The sequence below is a fragment of the Octopus bimaculoides genome, chromosome 5, assembly GCF_046866305.1.
Source record: "Octopus bimaculoides isolate indiv1 chromosome 5, ASM4686630v1, whole genome shotgun sequence".
NCBI lineage: Eukaryota > Metazoa > Mollusca > Cephalopoda > Octopoda > Octopodidae > Octopus > Octopus bimaculoides.
In genome coordinates this window covers 78928008-78948375 of record NC_142932.1, presented here as the reverse complement: position 1 = coordinate 78948375, position 20368 = coordinate 78928008, and the positions used below count along the sequence as shown (strand labels likewise).

The following is a 20368-nucleotide window of genomic DNA, read 5'->3' as shown; positions in this document are numbered from 1 at the left end:
TGAGGGACAGAGTGGGGATAAAAGCTTAAATTAGCATGGGGGCCATAATGATTTTGTGTTGAATTAAAGGGGGACACAGCCAGAATGAGGTTGAGAAACACTGGTTTTGACAACCATCAGAAGATTTTAAACTATACACCCATATACACATGCATATACATATTCACACGCATACATATACACACACATATATGTACACTCACACATACATACATACACACACATATGTCTGTGTGTGTGCGTGTGTGTGTGTGTGTGTACACGGAGGGCTTCTTTCATGTTCAGTCTACTAAATCCACTCACAAGCCTTTGGCCAGTTCGAGGCTATAGTAGAAGACACTAGCTACCCAATGGGACTGAACCCAGGACCATATGGTTGGGAATCAAACTTCTAATTTAACTTATTTACATTTATGACTTAATTAAACCGGAAGTATAAGCAGCAGTAGTGTTTTGGAGACAAGCTATTTAATTTGTGTGCATAAATTTAAAGTTTTGAGAAGGAAACTGAAATTTTCTACTTTATAAAATAAATGTATAGACATATATTTCAGTGGATATTAAAATATGTACAAAAGCATGTCAGCAAATCCCCCAAAATATATAAAGCACACAGTACGTGTGTGTGTGTGTGTGTTTTACGATTTGAAACTAATACCTTTCAATTTACCAGTAATTACGGTTTACACATAATTCTTGAGAATTTAAAAGCAAGAAAATATGATTAGCTGTATTATATATGAAACAATTTCCTATTTCACATATAAAAACGAAAGTAAACAAATGAAAAGCACAGAGAAATTGGTAAAACTAAAATTAACTGCTATTCGAGCCCTGATCGAGCAGACCTACGATCAACAACGTTCCAATCATGACTGTCTTTTTATTTTTTAGGCTTACAAATATAAATCATCCCTTTCTTAAAGTAGGTGGGTGTGATTTGTGGGAGACTTGGCGCTGCTATCTCTAGCAAAGAATGTGCTTACGTAGAGGTTCCCCCTCCCGAACATTGCTCGCTGTAGATTTACTTCCCAACGTACTTTAAAAAATTAACTGCGAGCAACCAGAGGAACCCCTACTTTTCCAAAACACTACAGCTGCTTATAATTCAGGTTTAAATAAACTAAGAAAGGAATATGAAGCAGCGAACATTAAAGATATCGGAAAAACGAAATAGCTTTGTTTGGTAATATATTAAGCTTCTTTCACGATAATTTTCATAACTGATATTAATTACAAGTTAAACAATAAAAACGTGAGCATAGAGAAGAAAAATACATTGTTTGCTTTTGTATGCAATGATTAATAATCTTTTCTACTCTAGGCACAAGGCCCGAAATTTTGGGGGAGGGAGCAGTCGATTAGATCGATATCAGTACGCAACAGATACCTAATTTATCGACCCCGAAAGGATGAAAGGCAAAGACGACCTCGGCGGAATTTGAACTCAGAACATAAAGACAGACGAAATGCCGCTTAGCATTTCGTCCGGAGTGCTAACGTTTCTGCCAGCTCGCCGTAATAGCAGTTTAATAATAAATACCAAGAGAGTTGAAACTGTTTCGTATCGTATTCCCTTATAACTGATATAAATTTGAAAGTCTGCATTATAAAATACTTGTAAGTGCTTTGAATAATTAGAAGAAATTATTAAATGTCGTGATAATGTATGGAAATAATGAAGATCGTTAATTTCTCGTTTACTAACTTTTCGAAACTTATCTTTACCTATCGGAATTCAGAATTAAAGAGAGTAAAAACTATTTTTCTTTAACAATTGTTTTACTGGCTAATATTTTGAAAAAAAAAACAAAAAAAGAAAAAAAACAACGCAGTTGTTTCTAACAAGGACCAACGAAAGAAGCGGTACGTTCGACCTACTAGAAATAGCTGACAAGTATCCTCAATTACACCCAACCGTTTTTGTTTTTTTAATAAAAAAAATAAAGTCACATTAAATAATGTAGTTCTACATAACCCTAAAATGACAGGATGGTCATGGCCAAGGGCTAAACAAAATGTAATGTTTATATTCAAATGAATTTTTGAATATGGGTATTACCCACAGAACATTAACGGGTAAAAATAAAAGTAAACAACGAAGGAAGTTCGCAGTTAACATTAGTTAAGTTAGTGTTCGCATAATATAGGAAACAATAATAATAATAATAATAATAATAATATACAGTAACATCAATATTAAAAGCTTTACTGTATAAACATCTACCAAGACGGCTCTAAAGCGATATATAACAAATGGCTCGGCCTGAAATTCATGAATCGAAAACATTTCTGAATGAGGCTCTCTTAACATTATTTTATTTTACTAGGTTTACCTTGAGTTTTTTCTGATTGTTTAACCACAGATTAGCGCTGATCTAGCAGATTTATCCTCAAAAATGGCTCTAACCGTAATTTTCCTGATTACGTATATATCAGGCACTTTACACTGGTCGAGTGACACACGCACTGTTTTCGTCTTACATGTCTCTAGTGGTTGGGCAAGTCTAGTTCATCGGTGCACCATACAGGACACAATCACTTTTCGTTCGACAGCTCAGAATTCTGCATCTTTACGCTTTCTTTTTCTGACACTTAGGCTTTCACTAAAAATATTAGTCAAATATTCTTCCGCAGATGATAGAGATCGACTAACTTTTAATATCCTCATTTTTGGATATTTTCTGTTAAGCTCACACTTTTCAAATTTCTTTTTTTATCTTTTACTTGACTGCGGCCATGCTAAGGCACCACCTTGAAAAGTTTTAGTCGAACAAATCGATCCCTGAACTTACTTTCTCAAGCCTATTATTCTATCGGCCTCTTTTGTCGAACAGCTAGGTTACGGGGGCGTAAACACACTAACATCGGTTTTTAAGTGGCGGTGGTGGTGGTGGGAGACAAACACACAAACACACACACACACGATGGGCTTCTTTCAGTTTCTGTCTACCAAATCCACTCAGAAGGCTTTGGTTGGCCCGAGGCTATAGTAGAAGACACTTGCCCAAGGTACCACGCAGTTGGACTGAACCCAGAACCATGCGGTTGGGAAGAAGGTTTCTTACCACACAGCCGTTCCAATTGATATCCAATTTGGTGTACTGGTGTAATATTGTATGCTAATTATAGAAATGAAATTTATTTTTGTCCTAAATTAATAAACAAAAAGTTAATATCTTTTAAAGTTTGCAAATATCGGGTAATTTTAGCTAATCGAGGCCACAGACATATTGGTGTCTGCTTGCACGGTAACAAGCCAAGGTAGAGTTTGCTAACCGAGGAAGGGTGCTACCTGTTCAATCATAGCTAACCCGGAATTAAATAATAGCAACAAACAGCAGTGTTAAGAACAATGAAGCTCGCTCATTCAGCTGCAAGTATCAGTCGCAAAGTAACTTTAACAATCTTTTCAGTATGTCTATGCGGAGAAGATAGCAATAGTAGCAGCTTGTAACTAGTGATGATGTATTTATGCATGGCTCCCTTTCTTTTTTCATATTAGAATCCTCAGAAAGAAAATGTTGATTTCTAACAGAGAAGCAGAAGTTCCAAGTGGAATTTTGATAACGATAACAAGTGTTACATGTTTTTGTGAAGGGCAAGAATGAAGTGTCCTGTCTCTGCTATTACAGCTTTGTGACACTATTCTCAATAATCTCTTGAAAGGAAAGGGTACTGGCTGCGTAAACGTCGATCTTGCTAAGGCGTTTGACATGATTGATCATGGAATCATCTATCATAAAGTAAGGGATCTTGGTATCAAGAAAACTTGTAGATGGCTCTTTGACTTCTTACAGGGTAGGAATCAATCTGTTGTTGCAAACGGTTTTCTCTCTGCGAAGTTACCTGTAGTAAGTGGTATGCCCCAGAGAACGGTTTTAAGACAATTACTATTTATCATCATCACCCTATCAGGTGCACTCAGCCAACTTGACGAGCTACACCAATAACACAAAAATATCGATGGCTATCCAAACTCCAGAAGATACCGCCATACCCCAAAATTACTAAACCTAATTTATAAATGGGCAGCTAAAAACAATTTGAAATTTAAAAAAAAACGTGCATTGAATACAGAATTACTGCACGGATAAAGTCCATGTAACAATGATTAAGCAATAATTTTGTAAGAAATGCAAAGCATTGATATGAACACTGGATAATGCACCTGCTGCAGAATTTTCCGTACCCTTGATATGACGTATATCCACAGTAAACTGTGCAACACAACCAAGATGTCTAATGTCTCTTGGGGAGTACTTATCTGTCTTAGATTGTAACGTGTAGGCTAATGGTTTATGATCAGTATAAACACTGAAGGTTCCTCCTTCCAGATGGCAGAAGCGCTTTACCGATAAATAAGCTGCTCCCGTATTTTCCAGGAACCGATATTTGGAGACTGTGTCGTAAAAGACGCAGCTTACTGAAGATACGCCAAGAGATGTGGTCGCGCTTAATCTCTGGCGCTACCGGTTTTCCGCTAATTTGAAAGAACATGGTTGAGTACATCTGTGTGCGTTAGCACCAAAACAGTTGTGATACTAACAAACTATCGTGGGTGTCTCGTGAGGTAAGTGCAATTTCATGAGACTATCTGTCAGAGCCTGAATTTTGACTTCAGTTGTCTTATGAAAGGTTGCCAGTTCAGAGGAAATAGAAAAGACAAAGGTAGGATGAGTTTATGTGTTAGAAGTATTGGAAGAGGAAATATCTATCCCATCTGCAAGTCAGCTTAGCAGTAGAGTTCTGCTCTCTTATAAGTGTTAAAACTGCTTGCACGTTTGATATTAAGTGAGAGAAAAAAATCGTCTCAACATCGACTTTTCAAGTGGCTCATACTCTACTAATTCTTTCATTCTTCTCAACAGTTGGGAAGGCGTTTTACCACCAAAGATCTTATGAAGAAGTTGGTGAAAATGCTTTTATTTGGATGTAGAAGCTAGTCGCAAAGTCTTTTTCATATTCTGATAAGATGTAGAGTCGGAAGGTCTCGGAAGATGATCTTTGACTTCACTGCATAAACCAGGAGGAACATTGACTAAAATGTGAAGTTGGTGCGTATGCGAAGAAAACACAAGATAAGGTAAATTTGTCACTTCAGCTCTCCAGAAAACAGACTCATACACATTAAAATCCACTCCTAGACATCAGAAAGAGCAGAAATGAAAAAATAAAAAAAAAGAAAATTGAATATCTCGCTCAAATAAAAGAGGATCGGGGGGAAATGGCACAAGATATGAAATTAAAGAAACTCGACTGGACAAAAAAAAAAAAAAAAAAAAAAAACTTCACATAACGTATTCTCAATAGGTTCTTCACGATCTCCTGGAGATATATTTACGCTCCATGCAGTTTAAGAGAAATTATTGAAATTAGTAATTACTCATTTTACCTCATTCTAGACATCGTTTTTTGAAACTTGAACGTTACCAAATTGGACTGAAATCAGAAGTTACCACCACCTCATATAAATTTACTTTCTTGTCTAGGCAAGAAAGTAAATTTTGAACGCAGTATAGCTGTGAAAACAATAGAAAGAGTGGGTATTCAAAAAGTTGCCAACAAATACCTGCACCCCTCAGATATTGGCCGAGTGCTCTATCATCAAATTAAACGGTCCTATAACAACAGATACCGCCAATTTTGAAGCTAAACAATAACTTTTTCGAATGCGACAACATTTTATAAACAAACTTTGGAAGTGATGCGTTTGGTATTTTACAGGCAAGAATGTAAATTTCAAACGCAGTATAGCTATAAAAACAGCAGAAAGATTGGTATATATATATACAAATATATATATATATATATATATATATATATATATATATATATATATATATATATATATATATATATAAACTTACTTGGAAATGGATGCATGGCGTTCACTCATATAATAATATAAATAAAAAATATATATGCATATATGGGTACAGGACGTCACAAAACGTAAACAACATGAAATACGAAGACAAACTTGGGTATGCGAACAACGAGAGAAACAAATGGAAAACAAGACAAGTAACATAAAGAACGATTCTTTATCAGTTGTCGGTTGTCCATCTACTCCTCATTTCGAGCGTTTGTTCGAAATGCATATATATATATATATATATATATATATATATAGCAATAAGAAAATGGAGGGGAATATGAAGTACTCATCAACTTGCAGACACTATATTCCGTTGATTAATCTGTTTATAAATGACAAAAAAGACAATATACCGACACTTATGACATACCATGTCATATCAACAATTAAGATTTCAAATTTAATGGACATCTAGCAACTGGAGAAGGGACAAAATCTTACAGCTGTTTCGGCCTAGTGTTGGCATGCCCCATTCTATCTATATAACTCCAGTACGCTGGAGTAATTAGTAGATGAAAATGATGTAATGGGGGTACATTCATGATTCACTAGGCCTCTTCAGAGATTTAGAAAATTCAATTCATGAATTTTGCAAAATTTACATACAAATATAAACTAACAATAAAAAATAAAAAATAAAAATATGAAAATATAAGGCATATAAAAACATACAAAAAGTATATAAAAAAACCATATAGAGTTATAAAAACTCATATATACATGCATATGCATGTTTACATTACCATATACAGATATACATGGATACAAAGGCACAAACATGCGTACATATATGTGTGTTCAGATGCACATACATAGATGGCAGTACGTGCATACCAAAATAGTCAACAGTCACTGTTACCATATGTGAGGGGGACAGACATATATATTCGCCTACACATACATACATGATGCCTGGTATGAACGTTTTTCGTTGCGTTTGGAAAGCTATTTATATGCTAAATCAGTGGGGTACGTGCGTGTCAGTTCTGTATGTGGTGGAGGGGGTCTGTGTGGAAATTCTTTATTAATGTTGTTATTATTATATCAATAACTCCTCAAGAAATAATACAGTATGTATGTATACACACACACGCACACACACACATACATACACACACACACACACACACACACACACACACACACACACATATATATATATATATAAAACATTGATCGAAAAACAAACATCAAATTCGAGTCAACGACTTTAGATATAACACCACGCCCCCAAACATTTGATCATATATAAATATTATCATTAAACATATAAAGTATACAGATATAAAAAAAAACACAGAAGATAAAAAATATATATGCGACTAAAAATGCAGATATATAGAACGGCCTATCAAGAAGGTAAATACATACAAACTTAATGTGTATGAAAGAGAGAGACACAAAGAAAGATGATAGTTTACAGAAAATTACTTACAGATATTTTCTTCTCGAGTCACACTACGATATCCAAGAAATTACTGTCTAGCATTAACTGTCCCCGAATTCAACTTATGAATTTATATTATAGTACACACCTTGTTGAAGGATGATCACGAGTTGCTTTTGTTTTCGTTACAATCATATGAGATGAATGCAACGAGGTTTTTACCATCGCTATTTTGGTTTACTAAGTACCGGATATGAAGATGCCAGTCAACAAACAAACTTGATTTGTTGTGAAAAGACATTAAAGAAAAACTCGTAACATGATTGGTCAAATTTACTCAAGTTAAAAGAAAAGAAAAACTTACGTTGGATTAAGTTAATCTTTTCATCCTTTTCTGTGACACAAAAGTATTTATTCATCGGATATGAATATACATGAGACAGAAGTAAATGACCTTATGGGAGTGGTGAATTCGGAAAATTTCAATATACTCACCAAATTCTACGTATGTGTAATAGGTCATATAGTTTGTTTTTTTTTAAGAATTAATCTTGTCGCAATGTTATGGGGTACTTCTTCTACAGCGCATTAGATAGTGATGCTGATTGTGATAAACGAATGTGGTGAGGAAATTTGTTCGAAATGCGTAAGTTTATATTCTTTTATTCTTCTAATAGTTTTAGTCGTACGACTGCGACCATGCTGGAGCACTGCTTTGATTTATTTTCATTCAGTTTTGTTGTCGCTTTATAGCTGGAAATTGGTCTATGATTGAGTTTGATCTTCCCCGAGTATATCATTGAATGATTGGCTGGTCCGGTATCGACGTTAGGAGTTTATCCTGTGTTGTTGTTGTTGTTTTTAATGTTTCAGTGGAGGTTATTTTTGTATTTCGGATTTTTTTAGGTAAGCAGTTGAACAATTGAATAATCTAAATATCAGACTGGTACAGTAAAATGTTTTTGATCGTGATTTCTAAGGTGTATATTTAGAAGCTGACTACCATTTCGTGTATTAAATTTTTATCTAATGCCGAAGTTTGGAACATGTCCCGTCAGGATTTTCCATATGTATATGGTAGTATATCTCTTTCTTCAGCCTTCAAGAGAGTAGAGAGGCAGAGTTTTCTGATGTTCCCAGTAATTAAGGTATTTTAACCGAAGGTATTTTATTGGTGAACGTTCTTTGTAACCCTTCGATTTCTTCCATGAGACCGGATGAGTTAGGAGACCAAAGCTGTGAGCAGTAATCTAATCTGCTCAGATTAGCAGCATACCTACCGGTTCTCTAGTCACGAAGGTTCGCAGGCTCTATCCTATGAGATGTTAGTATTTAGAGGTCAGTTTGGAAGTATGGCTGATGCATCATTTGACATGATTACTCTTAAGTTCCGTATGGTATTAACGCTCTGAATTATTGTGTTATTTGGTGTCAAATATTTTGATTTGTGTGTATTCACTCTGTAACGATGAACCTGAAATTTTGATGTATTAAATTTCATATTGCTTTTATCTGCCCATTGATAAATGAGGTTTTGTTCATTTTGGAGTATGACGGTATCTTCTGGGGTTTGGATAACATTAATATTTTTGTGTCATCGGCATAACCCGTCAGGCTGGCCAAGTGCACTTGCGATCCTATATCTGATGAGGTGATAATAAATGATAATAGTCTTAGAACCTTTTCTTGGGGTATACCATTTATTACAAGTGACTTAGAAGAGAGAAAACCATTTGCAGTAAGAGATTGACTCCTACCGCATAGGGAGTCAAATAGCCATTCTCTGAGTTTTCCTGTGATATCAAAATCCCTTAACTTGCGACAGATAATTTCATGATCAGTTTTGTCAGACGCTTTAGCAAAATCGAGGTATACACATGAAATGTCCTTTCCTCTCAAGAGATTATTGAGAATAGAGTTACGGTGCTGTAATAATTTTGACAAGGCAACTTCGTCCAGTCTAAAAACCATGCCATGTGTCATCTAAGATGCTGTTTTCCTCAAAGTATGAAATTATTCTTTTTCGGACAATGTGTTCGATAACTATTGATGTGTGAGATGTGAGAGAAACAGATCCGTAGTTTTTAGTTTCAGTCCTGCTACCTCCCTTGTATATAGATGTTACTGTTGCATCTTTTAGTAGTTCTGGAAATATGCCGGAATCAAGCAACAACTTTGAAATAGTATCTGTAGCGTGATGGAGGAAAAAGACAACAGAAAAAGAAGCAAAAGGGAGAAAGAAACACAGAGACCTTACCTGTTGACCGTGGCGGGATGAACGATCACTGACCAGATAAAAACACGACCTTTCACACGCGCCGTCTATCATCGAACTGCCCGCACGTGCTCCGTGTCCACGCATGCTCCCGTGGCTCTTCCGCCGATCCCTGCAGTCTTCACTTCAGTTTGCCTCATCTGCAGTCCTCTCCACCAACACCACATAGTTCATAACAGCCCATAACACCACAAGCACCACACGCCCCACTGACTGATCTACAGATCACTCAACCGGCTTTCCAACTCACTCCTCGCTCCCGAATTCATATCTTAATTGGTTTCATAATCAGCCAACCAGGGAGGAGGGTGTCGCTCCCTCTGTGGTCGCTGTGCGACCCCGGACTGGCCTGAGTTCCTGGCATGCTGTTACTGACTTCATCTTCTTGCCTACTGCTGCTGTCTCCATCTTCTTGCCCACTGCTGCTGGTTTCATCCTCTGAGGCATTGACAATCTTCCGCACATCCAAAACAATGCGTGGCATACCATCGACAGAGACGTTGTTCTTCAAATTGATGGAGGTTATTGTTCCCTTTCCCCATTGTGATGTATACCGTGCATTTGGGGGTTTTAACCAAATTTCTTCCCCGACCTGCACGAAGGCGTGCTCTTCCTCTCCCACGGGTCGCATTGATGCAGTACACGGATACCTCCATTCGTACCTGAATATTGCCCTGTGTAGCACCGACTTCTCAGCCTGTCCTGACCTGGGCGACATATTGTACCAAAATACGGTCTCGATTGGTGAAATGTGGCCCATCTCTGCCATGGTCTTGATGTTGCCTTTCCACCACTCCACTGTCCATCTCTGGCCGTCGAAGACAACACGAAAGTCCTGGTCTTCAATGGTGTGCGCAGCATAGTCTTCTTCGCGGTTCTCACCAATGCACGGTCTCGCCATACATGGTTTCCCCGAAACCCCGAATGTTACACCGGCCTCGTTGACAGTGACACCTCCTAAACGGGTGATTGCATCCATCCCCATCACCACGTCAATCTCGTCCACCAAGTGGCCAACTACAATTGCTTGCAGCGTCAGCTTTATTCCCTGCACCACAATCTGCGCATCTATAATGCCTTCACAGCGTACCTCTCTTCCGTCGATTGCCTTCACACTGCTTTCTCCACTCCATGTCTCTACCACTTCTGGAGTCATCAGGGTCGTCGTACAGCCCGTGTCCACAAGGGCTCGCGACATCTTTTCCTCCACCAGAATGTCGACTACAGGTAGCAACAAACGCGCTTCTATTGATCCAAAGGGATAACTACCGGCGCAGTAGTCTCCCTTAGACCGTTTCCCTGTAGACATTCGCTGGCTATATGTCCTATTTCTCGACACCGGTAGCAAATGACCTCAGGCTTGGGTGATTTACAGTTTCGCACCATGTGCGAGCCCTGACACCGGAAACACTGTCCTTTGAATGGTCGCATGCGTTCCTTGTTTGACCCCTCTCCGCTACTCCTTGTTCGGCCACTTTTCGTTGTTGCAGTCGCTGCTACCGGCGTCGTCCTGCAACACGAAACTAGCACATGAGCCCGAGTTATAATATCTGTCATCGCCATTGAGTTGACGTTCTGCAGCTTTTGCAACTCGACCGACATGTGGTCAGGAAAGCCAGTCACAAACGCTAACTTAACCGTTCGGTCCAGCAATTCTCCTTCATATCCCGCCAGTTTAGCTAATCTGAGTTCGTTGGCAAATACGTCGACCTGTTCGCCAGTCCACTTTGCTTTCCCCAGGCGAGCGTACGCTTCGAACATTCCTTCTGCAAAGGCCTCCATCAAGCGGATTTCTATTTTTTTCCGCGCTAGGTTGGTCCATTTCTAAGTATAGCGCCAACGCCGAACCATCTAGGTACAGCGGTAGAAAACTCGCTAAGTCGTCTATCCCGCGGAGCTTCGCAACCAACTTCATCTTCTTTAACCAAGCGACTACATCCGTTTCACCGCAAAACGGTTTGACCATATTGTTCGAAATAAGGATTACACTCATCATTCGTTTTTTGTTTTTTTGTTTTTTTTTATGTGCCGAAATAGCTTGTAACGTGATGGAGGAAAAAGACAACAGAAAAAGAAGCAAAAGGGAGAAAGAAATACAGAAACCTTACCTGTTGATCGTGGCGGGATGAGCGATCACTGGCCAGATAAAAACACGACCTTTCACACGTGCCGTCTCTCCTCGAACTGCCCGCACGTGCTCCGTGTCCACGCATGCTCCCGTGGCTCTTCCGCTGGCTCCTGCAGTTTTCACTTCCTTTTGCCTCATCTGCAATCCTCTCCACCAACACCACATAGCTCATCACAGCCCATAACACCACAAACACCACAGTATCTTTAATGGTTTTGCACGTCTTTAACAGTATGACAGGGAGATCATCTGGTCCAGATACTGAGTTTGAATATAGGTCATTAGTAATAAGTATACATCATCTTTCATAATGTCATTAATTTTTAGACTAGCAGTACCTGTGGAAATTCCACGCTAAATATAAAAATTTTTAGATTGTTGTAAGTTTCTATAGAGCCACAAAAATTAGTGTTCCTTTATAAATTGTACATTCTACTTTTATTTTTATTTAAAAACACCTTTCAGCTCTTCTGTATAAGGCTGTAATTGAAGATATCCCCCGAGGAAACACAACTCGAACTCATTATGCAAACAAACAGTTGCATAATTAAATATATTTTGGAGAACCACGTTGGGTGGAAACAGTTGTAGTGATTACAAAATAACTGTACAACCGTACTCCTTGTTGACTCCAATTTCTTCAATTTTATATTCACATACTACGAATGCTCAAATATAAACATGGAAGTATATAATAATGCTACCGGATAGTATTGGGTAATTCTGAGGGTGGACGAGCTTTAAACTGTACACTCCCACGTTCCTAACGGAATATATCATAATTACACACACACACACACACACGCTACCATACACACACACGCTATCACACACATGTCACCACACACACACACGCTACCACACACATACACGCTATCACACGCATGTCATCACACGCATGTCATCACACGCATGTCATCACACACACACACACACACACACACACACAAACAGATACCAACCATTCTTCACACTCTCCTGTTCCAGAAAGCAATTTCTCTTTGTCCATCTACTTCCGGTCATTTCAAAAATGTAACTACACATGGACTGTTGGTGATTTTCTCCTCCTTCTTCCTTTTCTTCTGGACTTTACTATGTCTCCTTTTTCCGAAGAAGAGCTATGCTCGAAACGTAAAACAACCACTCTTTCCTTCTCTGAGCGTCTTATTAATACTTTGCATGTGCTACGTCCTCGTGTAGTTGGTTTTTCTTGTCTTTTTCTCTCCGTTTTTTTTTATAAACTATATATATATATATATATATATATATTCTCTCTCTCTCTCTCTCTCTCTCTCTCTCTGTATATATATGGTAAAAATGCCTAAAATGATCGTCTTTACCATTATCGAAGGCTTTGGAATTTGCCTTTTTATAACCTAACCTAACCGATTTTCAAAGGCAGTGACCAAAACGTGCACTTTAGTGAATTTAGTCATGCGCGCGTGTGTGTGTGCGTAGGTATTTTAAGTTCAAATAATGTTATGCATCAAAATTATTATATTGCCGTGCAATTTATAAGTATTTCCTTCTTTCAAAAGCGTTTTCTATTGACCCACACATACACACAAATAAAATATTAATAATAGAGGTTAATTATATACATTAATCTTGAGAATGCAACAACATCAGAATCTGGTAACTACTTCTTGGTCCATGGCAGTTCACGTGATTGTTCTTGCCTTACTCATGTCGGCTGTTCCGTTCAGGAATTTTTTCCCACGAGAGTTCCGGACCCCAGTTATGAACTTATTTGCATACAGCCAATCAGAGCTCAACTATCAAACTAACTTATGAGCGCATATCGACTGATAGGCGATAAGATAAAGCCACTTGGGTAAGGAATGACCATGCTTCTTTTCCCTTTTAAGAATGTTGTTCTTGTTCTTGTTTCAACCGTGGCTGCATCTGCATAGTTATTTGTGTTGCTGTTTACTTTGTAAAACAGTAAGGGGAGAGGGTTGCTAGCACATAACCCTCTACCTACATTTTTCCCACTACTATACTGCTAACTTTTGAGGAATCAGTCAACAATCACAATTCCTCCCAATAGACACCATCACTGAATTAACATCTTTGCAAAGCACCATCATTAAAGAAATATTTTCATGGTAGCTAAGAAAAATACAAACTTTATCGTGTTGTAGTAGACTCCAAGCCGTTAAGCTTGGATCTAAAACTTCAGCCAGTCTCTTAGTTTCAAATCATGTACTAGGTTATTCAGATATCCTTGTGACAGCAAATGTGATTCATTGGAGAAACAGGTAGCCTGTAATGTAGGATTAGATATGTTTTTATCATTTTCTTCATATGTTCCAGCTTGGTTTGATTCCTGTTTGTAGTTATAACACGTTAAACAACAAGTATGTGTGGTCGTTTAAATCCAAAATAAAGTCCATAGCTTGTCTTAAATAATGGTGTAAAGTTACATTTCTGAGATTTTTAAAGTTGGATCCTCACATAAATAGAAGGAATTTAAATGATTCACAGCTCCACAGTTTCACAGAAAACACACACTACTTGTTAACACTGACATTTACAAGTTGATTAACTTGCAGTTGCTCTACATACAGGCTCTTGACTCATATCCGAACAGGTCTAAATATGAATAGTCTGCTGTCTTGACCGAATTTATCCTAGCAGTATTATCATACTGGAAAAAGGGAGTAGAACTTTCGTTGCTGTTGTGAATATTCCCTTTGTTGACTAAAAATTATGTGCTCGCAATTGAGGGAGTATTTAATTAAATTAGCGACCTATGTGTCATACTTGATGAATACACGCAGTCGCTAGGTCAGCTACTGTATTGCTGTATTACTGAATAGAAAAAAAAAACATCTACTGTATTGCTGTATTACTGTATTGAAAAAAAAAACATCTCTTATGGACTAGCTAAATACAATAATTATGAGAGAGAGAGAGAGAGAGAGAGAGAGAGAGAGAGAGAGAGAGAGAGAGAGAGAGAGAGAGGCTATTCGCAACATCAGTGAATTCAATGTTTTCTATATCAGAGACGACGAATTCTCATCAGAGCATGTAACTAGCTGTGAGTATGAGCTAATGAAAAGGTCCAAAAATGCTGAAATGTATCTGGCGCTCTCGCTGGCCGCAGCCGGGACGAATTTTCCTCTCTCTCTCTCTCTGATATTTATTGTGTTTTTAAGTGGTAATAACTTCTCAGAAATGGTGTTTGTAGGTAAGGTTGCGTCTAAATGATGTAACACCATGTGAACATTTAAATAATAATAGCTTTCATTTCACCGCACAAATAATTTTCAGGTTGGTCATGAATTAGAAAGTTACCACAAGTTAATACAAATGAAGGAATAATTCTGTAGCGCTTATAAATAGTTGATTACAAATGCTTTGTACTAAAGCTTTCCAAAACAGGAAAAATTATACACGTTAAATTCAGTTCGGCCAACTATAACGACATATCCAGGTTGAATAAAAGTCGTGGAAAACAACTATTGCAAACGGAAGGAGAGTATGTAGAGCTGGACTGTGGGTTGTCACACACTGAAAGTTGGCGCTAAAAACAAGCCTTTACATAACTCTTGAATCGAGACAGTCCAGAATAATTTAGAATGATCTGTCACGTGAAGTCTGGCTTCTCATCATTGGCCAATTACTCGGCCTCTCACATGAACAAAGTGTTGCTATGTTGCGACTTGAACTTCGTACTCTGACAACTTGGTTTCGAGTCTTGCAGCAATCTCAAGGCAAATACTAATACTGATATAACTAATGTGTGTGTGTGTGTGTGTGTGTGTGTGTGTGTGTGTGTGTGTGTGTGTGTGTGTGTGTGTGTGCGTGCGTGCTCGTGTGTGTGTGTGTGTGTGTGTGTGTGTGTGTGTGTGTGTGTGTGTAACAAAGGCTTCAACGACAGAAGAAAGATATGAAGCCATAGTAAATCAGTTCATGTATGTTCGCAGGAGATGTGTGTGTCAGCAATGATTGATGCCGTCGAATTTTTCTAGCCAAGCAAGAATTTGACATAAATTCTTACAGCAAGTTATAGTTGTGCCACGGCCACAGGTCTGTTACGAGACAATCTGAGGAGAAATTCTCTCCCCTTTGATGTCATGAGGGCAAATCATGTCTTTCAATCTCTTTATACCTAATGGTCTCTCAAAGAAAAGTAAATAAAGAAAAGTAAATAAATATCGTTAATGATATCTCATTATGTTGTTTATCCCAAAATGGTTATTTATAATGACTGGGATTCTAATGAGCTACGATTCTGTAATTTCTATTGTTTATTCTTGTCGTCAAATAGCTGCTGTTAAAACAAATTCTCAATGTTTCTACAAGAGCTCTGAATGGCTAGCGACATGTTGATGTCATCAATTCCTAACAAAATCTTATTTGGTGCTTAGTTATTTCCCGTGTGAATATAGGGATTCAGGTTCTGTTCCTAGGTAGTTGGTTTTGGGGACACTGCCAATATTCTTGCTGCAATACATACATACATACATACATACATACATACGTACATGCATACATACAGGATAACCCCGAAGCTAAGGAGATGAAAACCCATAATGAGGTAGAGGCCATTACCACTCACAATATCAAAGAGTATTGGTGGAATGTCCCAATAAAAACCTCAATAAAGTGCAGACATAATAGACCGGATATAGTAATCTGGGACAGAGAAGAGAAACTCTGTACAGTAGTAGAAATCAGCTGTCCTGCGGATGTCAACATCTCACTAAAGATTAGAGAAAAAGAGAACTACGCCGAGCTACTGAGAAATTTACAGATACTCCACCCAGACTACAAGTTCAAATTCATACCCGTGATTGTTGGGGTATTGGGATATGTAACGAACTGCCTCAACAAAAACCTGGAAAAATTAGGGTTCTCAAAACCTGAAAGAAAAAGGCTGATTAGAAGACTACAGATTCAAGCCATCAATGGAACTGTAAAGATATGTAAAACTTTCCAAAAATTTAGCACATAAATACATATGCATGCATCTAGACATAAAAACGCATCCATAAAACAAACATACGAATCTGCGCATACACTAACACCAAATACTGCACACACACACATATGCACAAATACCTAGATGATGTTGATAAAAGTTCCAATGAAGGAGCCTTGAATCTATGTTAGAGTCCGGCTCTTTCTCTATGGACAAGAAATACAGAAATGAAACTGATTGATAACATACATACATACATACACACACACACACATACATACATACATAAACACACGTATGTGGGTGTTTATATATATATATATATACACACACACATAATACAAACACACGCGCGCACACACGCACGCACACACACACACACACACACACACACACACACACACACACACACACACAGAGGAGTAGATGTAAGGATAAGATCTTTCCCTCAAGGGCTCGGTGTGAAGAGTTGCCTATCTAAGGTAGAGTTGGTGAGGTGTAAATTCATTTTTCTCCTTACATGTTATTGTTGTAGTTAACCATGCGATATGGTGATGAACGTTGTTGATATTTTCTACAAGTTTTGTTTCCCACGTAGGTTGTTTCCGTTCAGTAATTTCGTTCCATTGTTCACAATATATTTCTCCTAGGCGTTCTTTAAGAGTAATAGCGGCTCTGTATATAAGAGTATTTATATTCCAGTAATTAATATCCCATAATTCCATGTGCTCTCCTGCAACATCGTTGATAACTTTAAACATTAGATCGGTCGGAGTTTTTCTCACTCTTGTTGGAAATGGTCTGTTGCTGAAAGAATGCTTCGAGAAAGTAGCAAATTTTTTGCGAATTGTATTACGCAATCTTCGCTACTGAGTCAGTTAAATTTGGAGACACTCGAATTTAGCGATGGCGGGAGCGGTGGACTGTTTGCATTATTTTTTTACGCCGCTTCTAGCAGATGTTGGCCCATTCTCATTGTTTCACAGTTAAGAGTAAAGAATACTCTATTCTGATTTTCAGCTAAATATTCTAATAAATTTGTTAATGTCTAAATAACTCACGTTAATTTTGACCATGTGAACATCAATACCACGTGAGGAAGACGTTAAGAAATTTATCGGCCAGTGAGTTCAAAATCCCTCGCCCTAATGAATTCAATTCAGTGTGCATCATAAATAGTCCCGCATAGAAAAGAGACCCGTACGAACTTCCTGCGGTTTAACTATTCACCTTAGAGGTATTATTAAAATATAGATATGCAGGGCAGGGAATCGTCAATTAGTAATAAAATTAATAATTAACAATTTTGCCGGGTAGCTCAGTATGAAAAAACCTTTTCGGTAAAAAACATTTATAATCATAAATATATAGGGATTGACAGTAACCTGCTTCTCCAACATACTGAGAATTCAGAAATAGCAGTCAAAGAACTACTGATTTCAAAACTACAAATTATTACTCCAGATTGATAGCGATATTTTTGATACACACAGAACAAAAAACAGTAGAGAAGAGTAAAAACACCCACCTGCCTTTAGTTAATTTAGTACGATCGTTTCACAGTTAAGAGTAAAGAATACTCTATTCTGATCTTCAGCTAAATATTCTAATAAATTTGTTAATTTTATTACTAATTGACGATTCCCTGCCCTGCATATCTATATTTTAATAATACCTCTAAGGTGAATAGTTAAACCGCAGGAAGTTCGTACGGGTCTCTTTTCTATGCGGGACTATTTATGATGCACACTGAATTGAATTCATTAGGGCGAGGGATTTTGAACTCACTGGCCGATAAATTTCTTAACGTCTTCCTCACGTGGTATTGATGTTCACATGGTCAAAATTAACGTGAGTTATTTAGACATTAACAAATTTATTAGAATATTTAACTGAAGATCAGAATAGAGTATTCTTTACTCTTAACTGTGAAACGATCGTACTAAATTAACTAAAGGCAGGTGGGTTTTTTTACTCTTCTCTACTGTTTTTGTTCTGTGTGTATCAAAAATATCGCTATCAATCTGGAGTAATAATTTGTAGTTTTGAAATCAGTAGTTCTTTGACTGCTATTTCTGAATTCTCAGTATGTTGGAGAAGCAGGTTACTGTCAATCCCTATATATTTATGATTATATATATATATATATATATATATATATATATATATATATATATATATATATATATATAAATCCACGCTAAATAAATAACTGTCTTAGCTTCTACAAATTCCATAACATAGACTTGTTGCTTAGTTCAATGCGAATAAAGTCAGACTACTACTTCTAAATATGTATTTTTTGTATGTGGAAGTGAATTATCGGTTGTGTGACCTTGATAATGCATTATAATACATGATTTAGAAACTTGAGAAATATATTTCACTAAAAATGTTTTGAAACTTATTTAAAAATAGAACAGTCCAATACCTCAAAAGGGAAATACAAGTTGTTTCTTACAAATGAAGTAGCTTATCTTGATTTCACACAAATCGACCAGATAGTTCTCGATTGACTACAGCGAAGTCTATGACTTTGAAGTAGTGATTTATCTTAATGTTGAACTTTGTTCAAGATAAAAGTTTTACTTACATTTTCGATTTCCCGGAAAACGTATTTCTACAAGCTGTATTTTATTATATACATTAACTATGTACACCATACTATCTCCCAGTGAGATCCGCTATACTCAAGATTCTATTTCTTCATGCTTCCAGAATGGAAACGATATAGAAGATCTTATTTTAGATATTATCAATGGTCAAACCAGATCTGACGAAATTCGAACAATCAGAGTTTTCTTTAATGATGGAAAATATTATAGTGAGGACAATAGGAGACTTTACGTGTTCAAAGCAGTGCAAGAGTTAAGTGAGCCAAACTTGACAATTAAGGTTAAATTAACTTCATATTCTGATTTTCAAGAAAATAAGTTCACTACAAGGAATGGTGGTTTCAGAATAAGAGTAAGAAGAAAGATGAATGATACGAAGGAACGAAGGAATGTGAAACATCATCTATCTGAATACTTTCCGAGCCTTACCTCTGGAGGTCCTACGAAAACTACATATACAAGTCCCAGAACTACCACTGTAAATGCTGCTAAAACTAAATATAAAAGTGTCAGAACTACAGTTAAAACAGTTACTGGTCATAGCAATATATTACCTTCATCATCGAGCCTTACAACCGATGACGTTTTCAGACGGAACGCTTCAAGTGCTACGAATGTTCCAAGGAATGCTCCACGTAAAATTTGCATAACGCCGAAGCCAAGTGCTCCGTATGTTCCACCTCAAACTCACATAATGTCGAAGCGAAGTCCTCCAAAGGAAATATGTTGCTGTGTAATCCTTTAAACAGTTACTCTGATGCTACTGACAAAAATCAATGTAAATTTTGGCACTATCATGCTATTAGCTGTCAGAAGTGAAAGTGCTCACTGCTAGTGAAGTATCTGTCTGTCTGCCTGTTGATTCTTTGGCTACTGACAGCTAATACCATGACTGGCCGGATCGAGCTATATGTCTGTCTGTCTGTCTGTCTGTCTCTCTCTCTATCTATCTATCTATTACTCGAAAGTTCGCGCGTCCGCGCTAGCTAGTCGTGAGTGGTCGATCCTATTATTTTTAAACTTCAAACTTCATTTGTTTTCTATTTTGATAAATTCTCTCTGTTGAAAATTATATTTTTATATTTTAAATAATTTGCAATTTCAGGAAATATGTTTTTATATTAAATTTGTGTTTTCTACTCACGACTAGCT

General features: G+C 37.3%; 2 protein-coding genes across 11 annotated transcripts in view; one reads left to right on the top strand and one right to left on the bottom strand.

The window, feature by feature from the left end:
- LOC106871937 (metalloreductase STEAP4) overlaps positions 1-20368 on the bottom strand; it is a 37118-nt gene that overhangs the window by 13491 nt on the left and 3259 nt on the right. For 2 of the 10 annotated variants that reach the window (XM_014918700.3, XM_089352488.1), the window contains exon 1: positions 7317-7543. The exons of 2 other annotated variants lie outside the window; for them this stretch is intronic. The gene's annotated coding sequence lies outside the window, so the exon portion shown is untranslated. Of the gene's footprint in view, positions 1-2336; positions 2502-7316; positions 8570-20368 lie in introns of those variants that run through there. 6 more of the 10 variants (XM_014918705.3, XM_089352487.1, XM_014918707.3 and 3 more) reach the window with 6 other exon arrangements.
- On the top strand, positions 19143-20101 carry LOC149135611 (uncharacterized). Its single transcript, XM_089352491.1, has one exon. It carries the CDS (start codon positions 19254-19256, stop codon positions 19959-19961), a length of 708 nt encoding a protein of 235 aa, XP_089208617.1. The 5' UTR covers positions 19143-19253; the 3' UTR covers positions 19962-20101.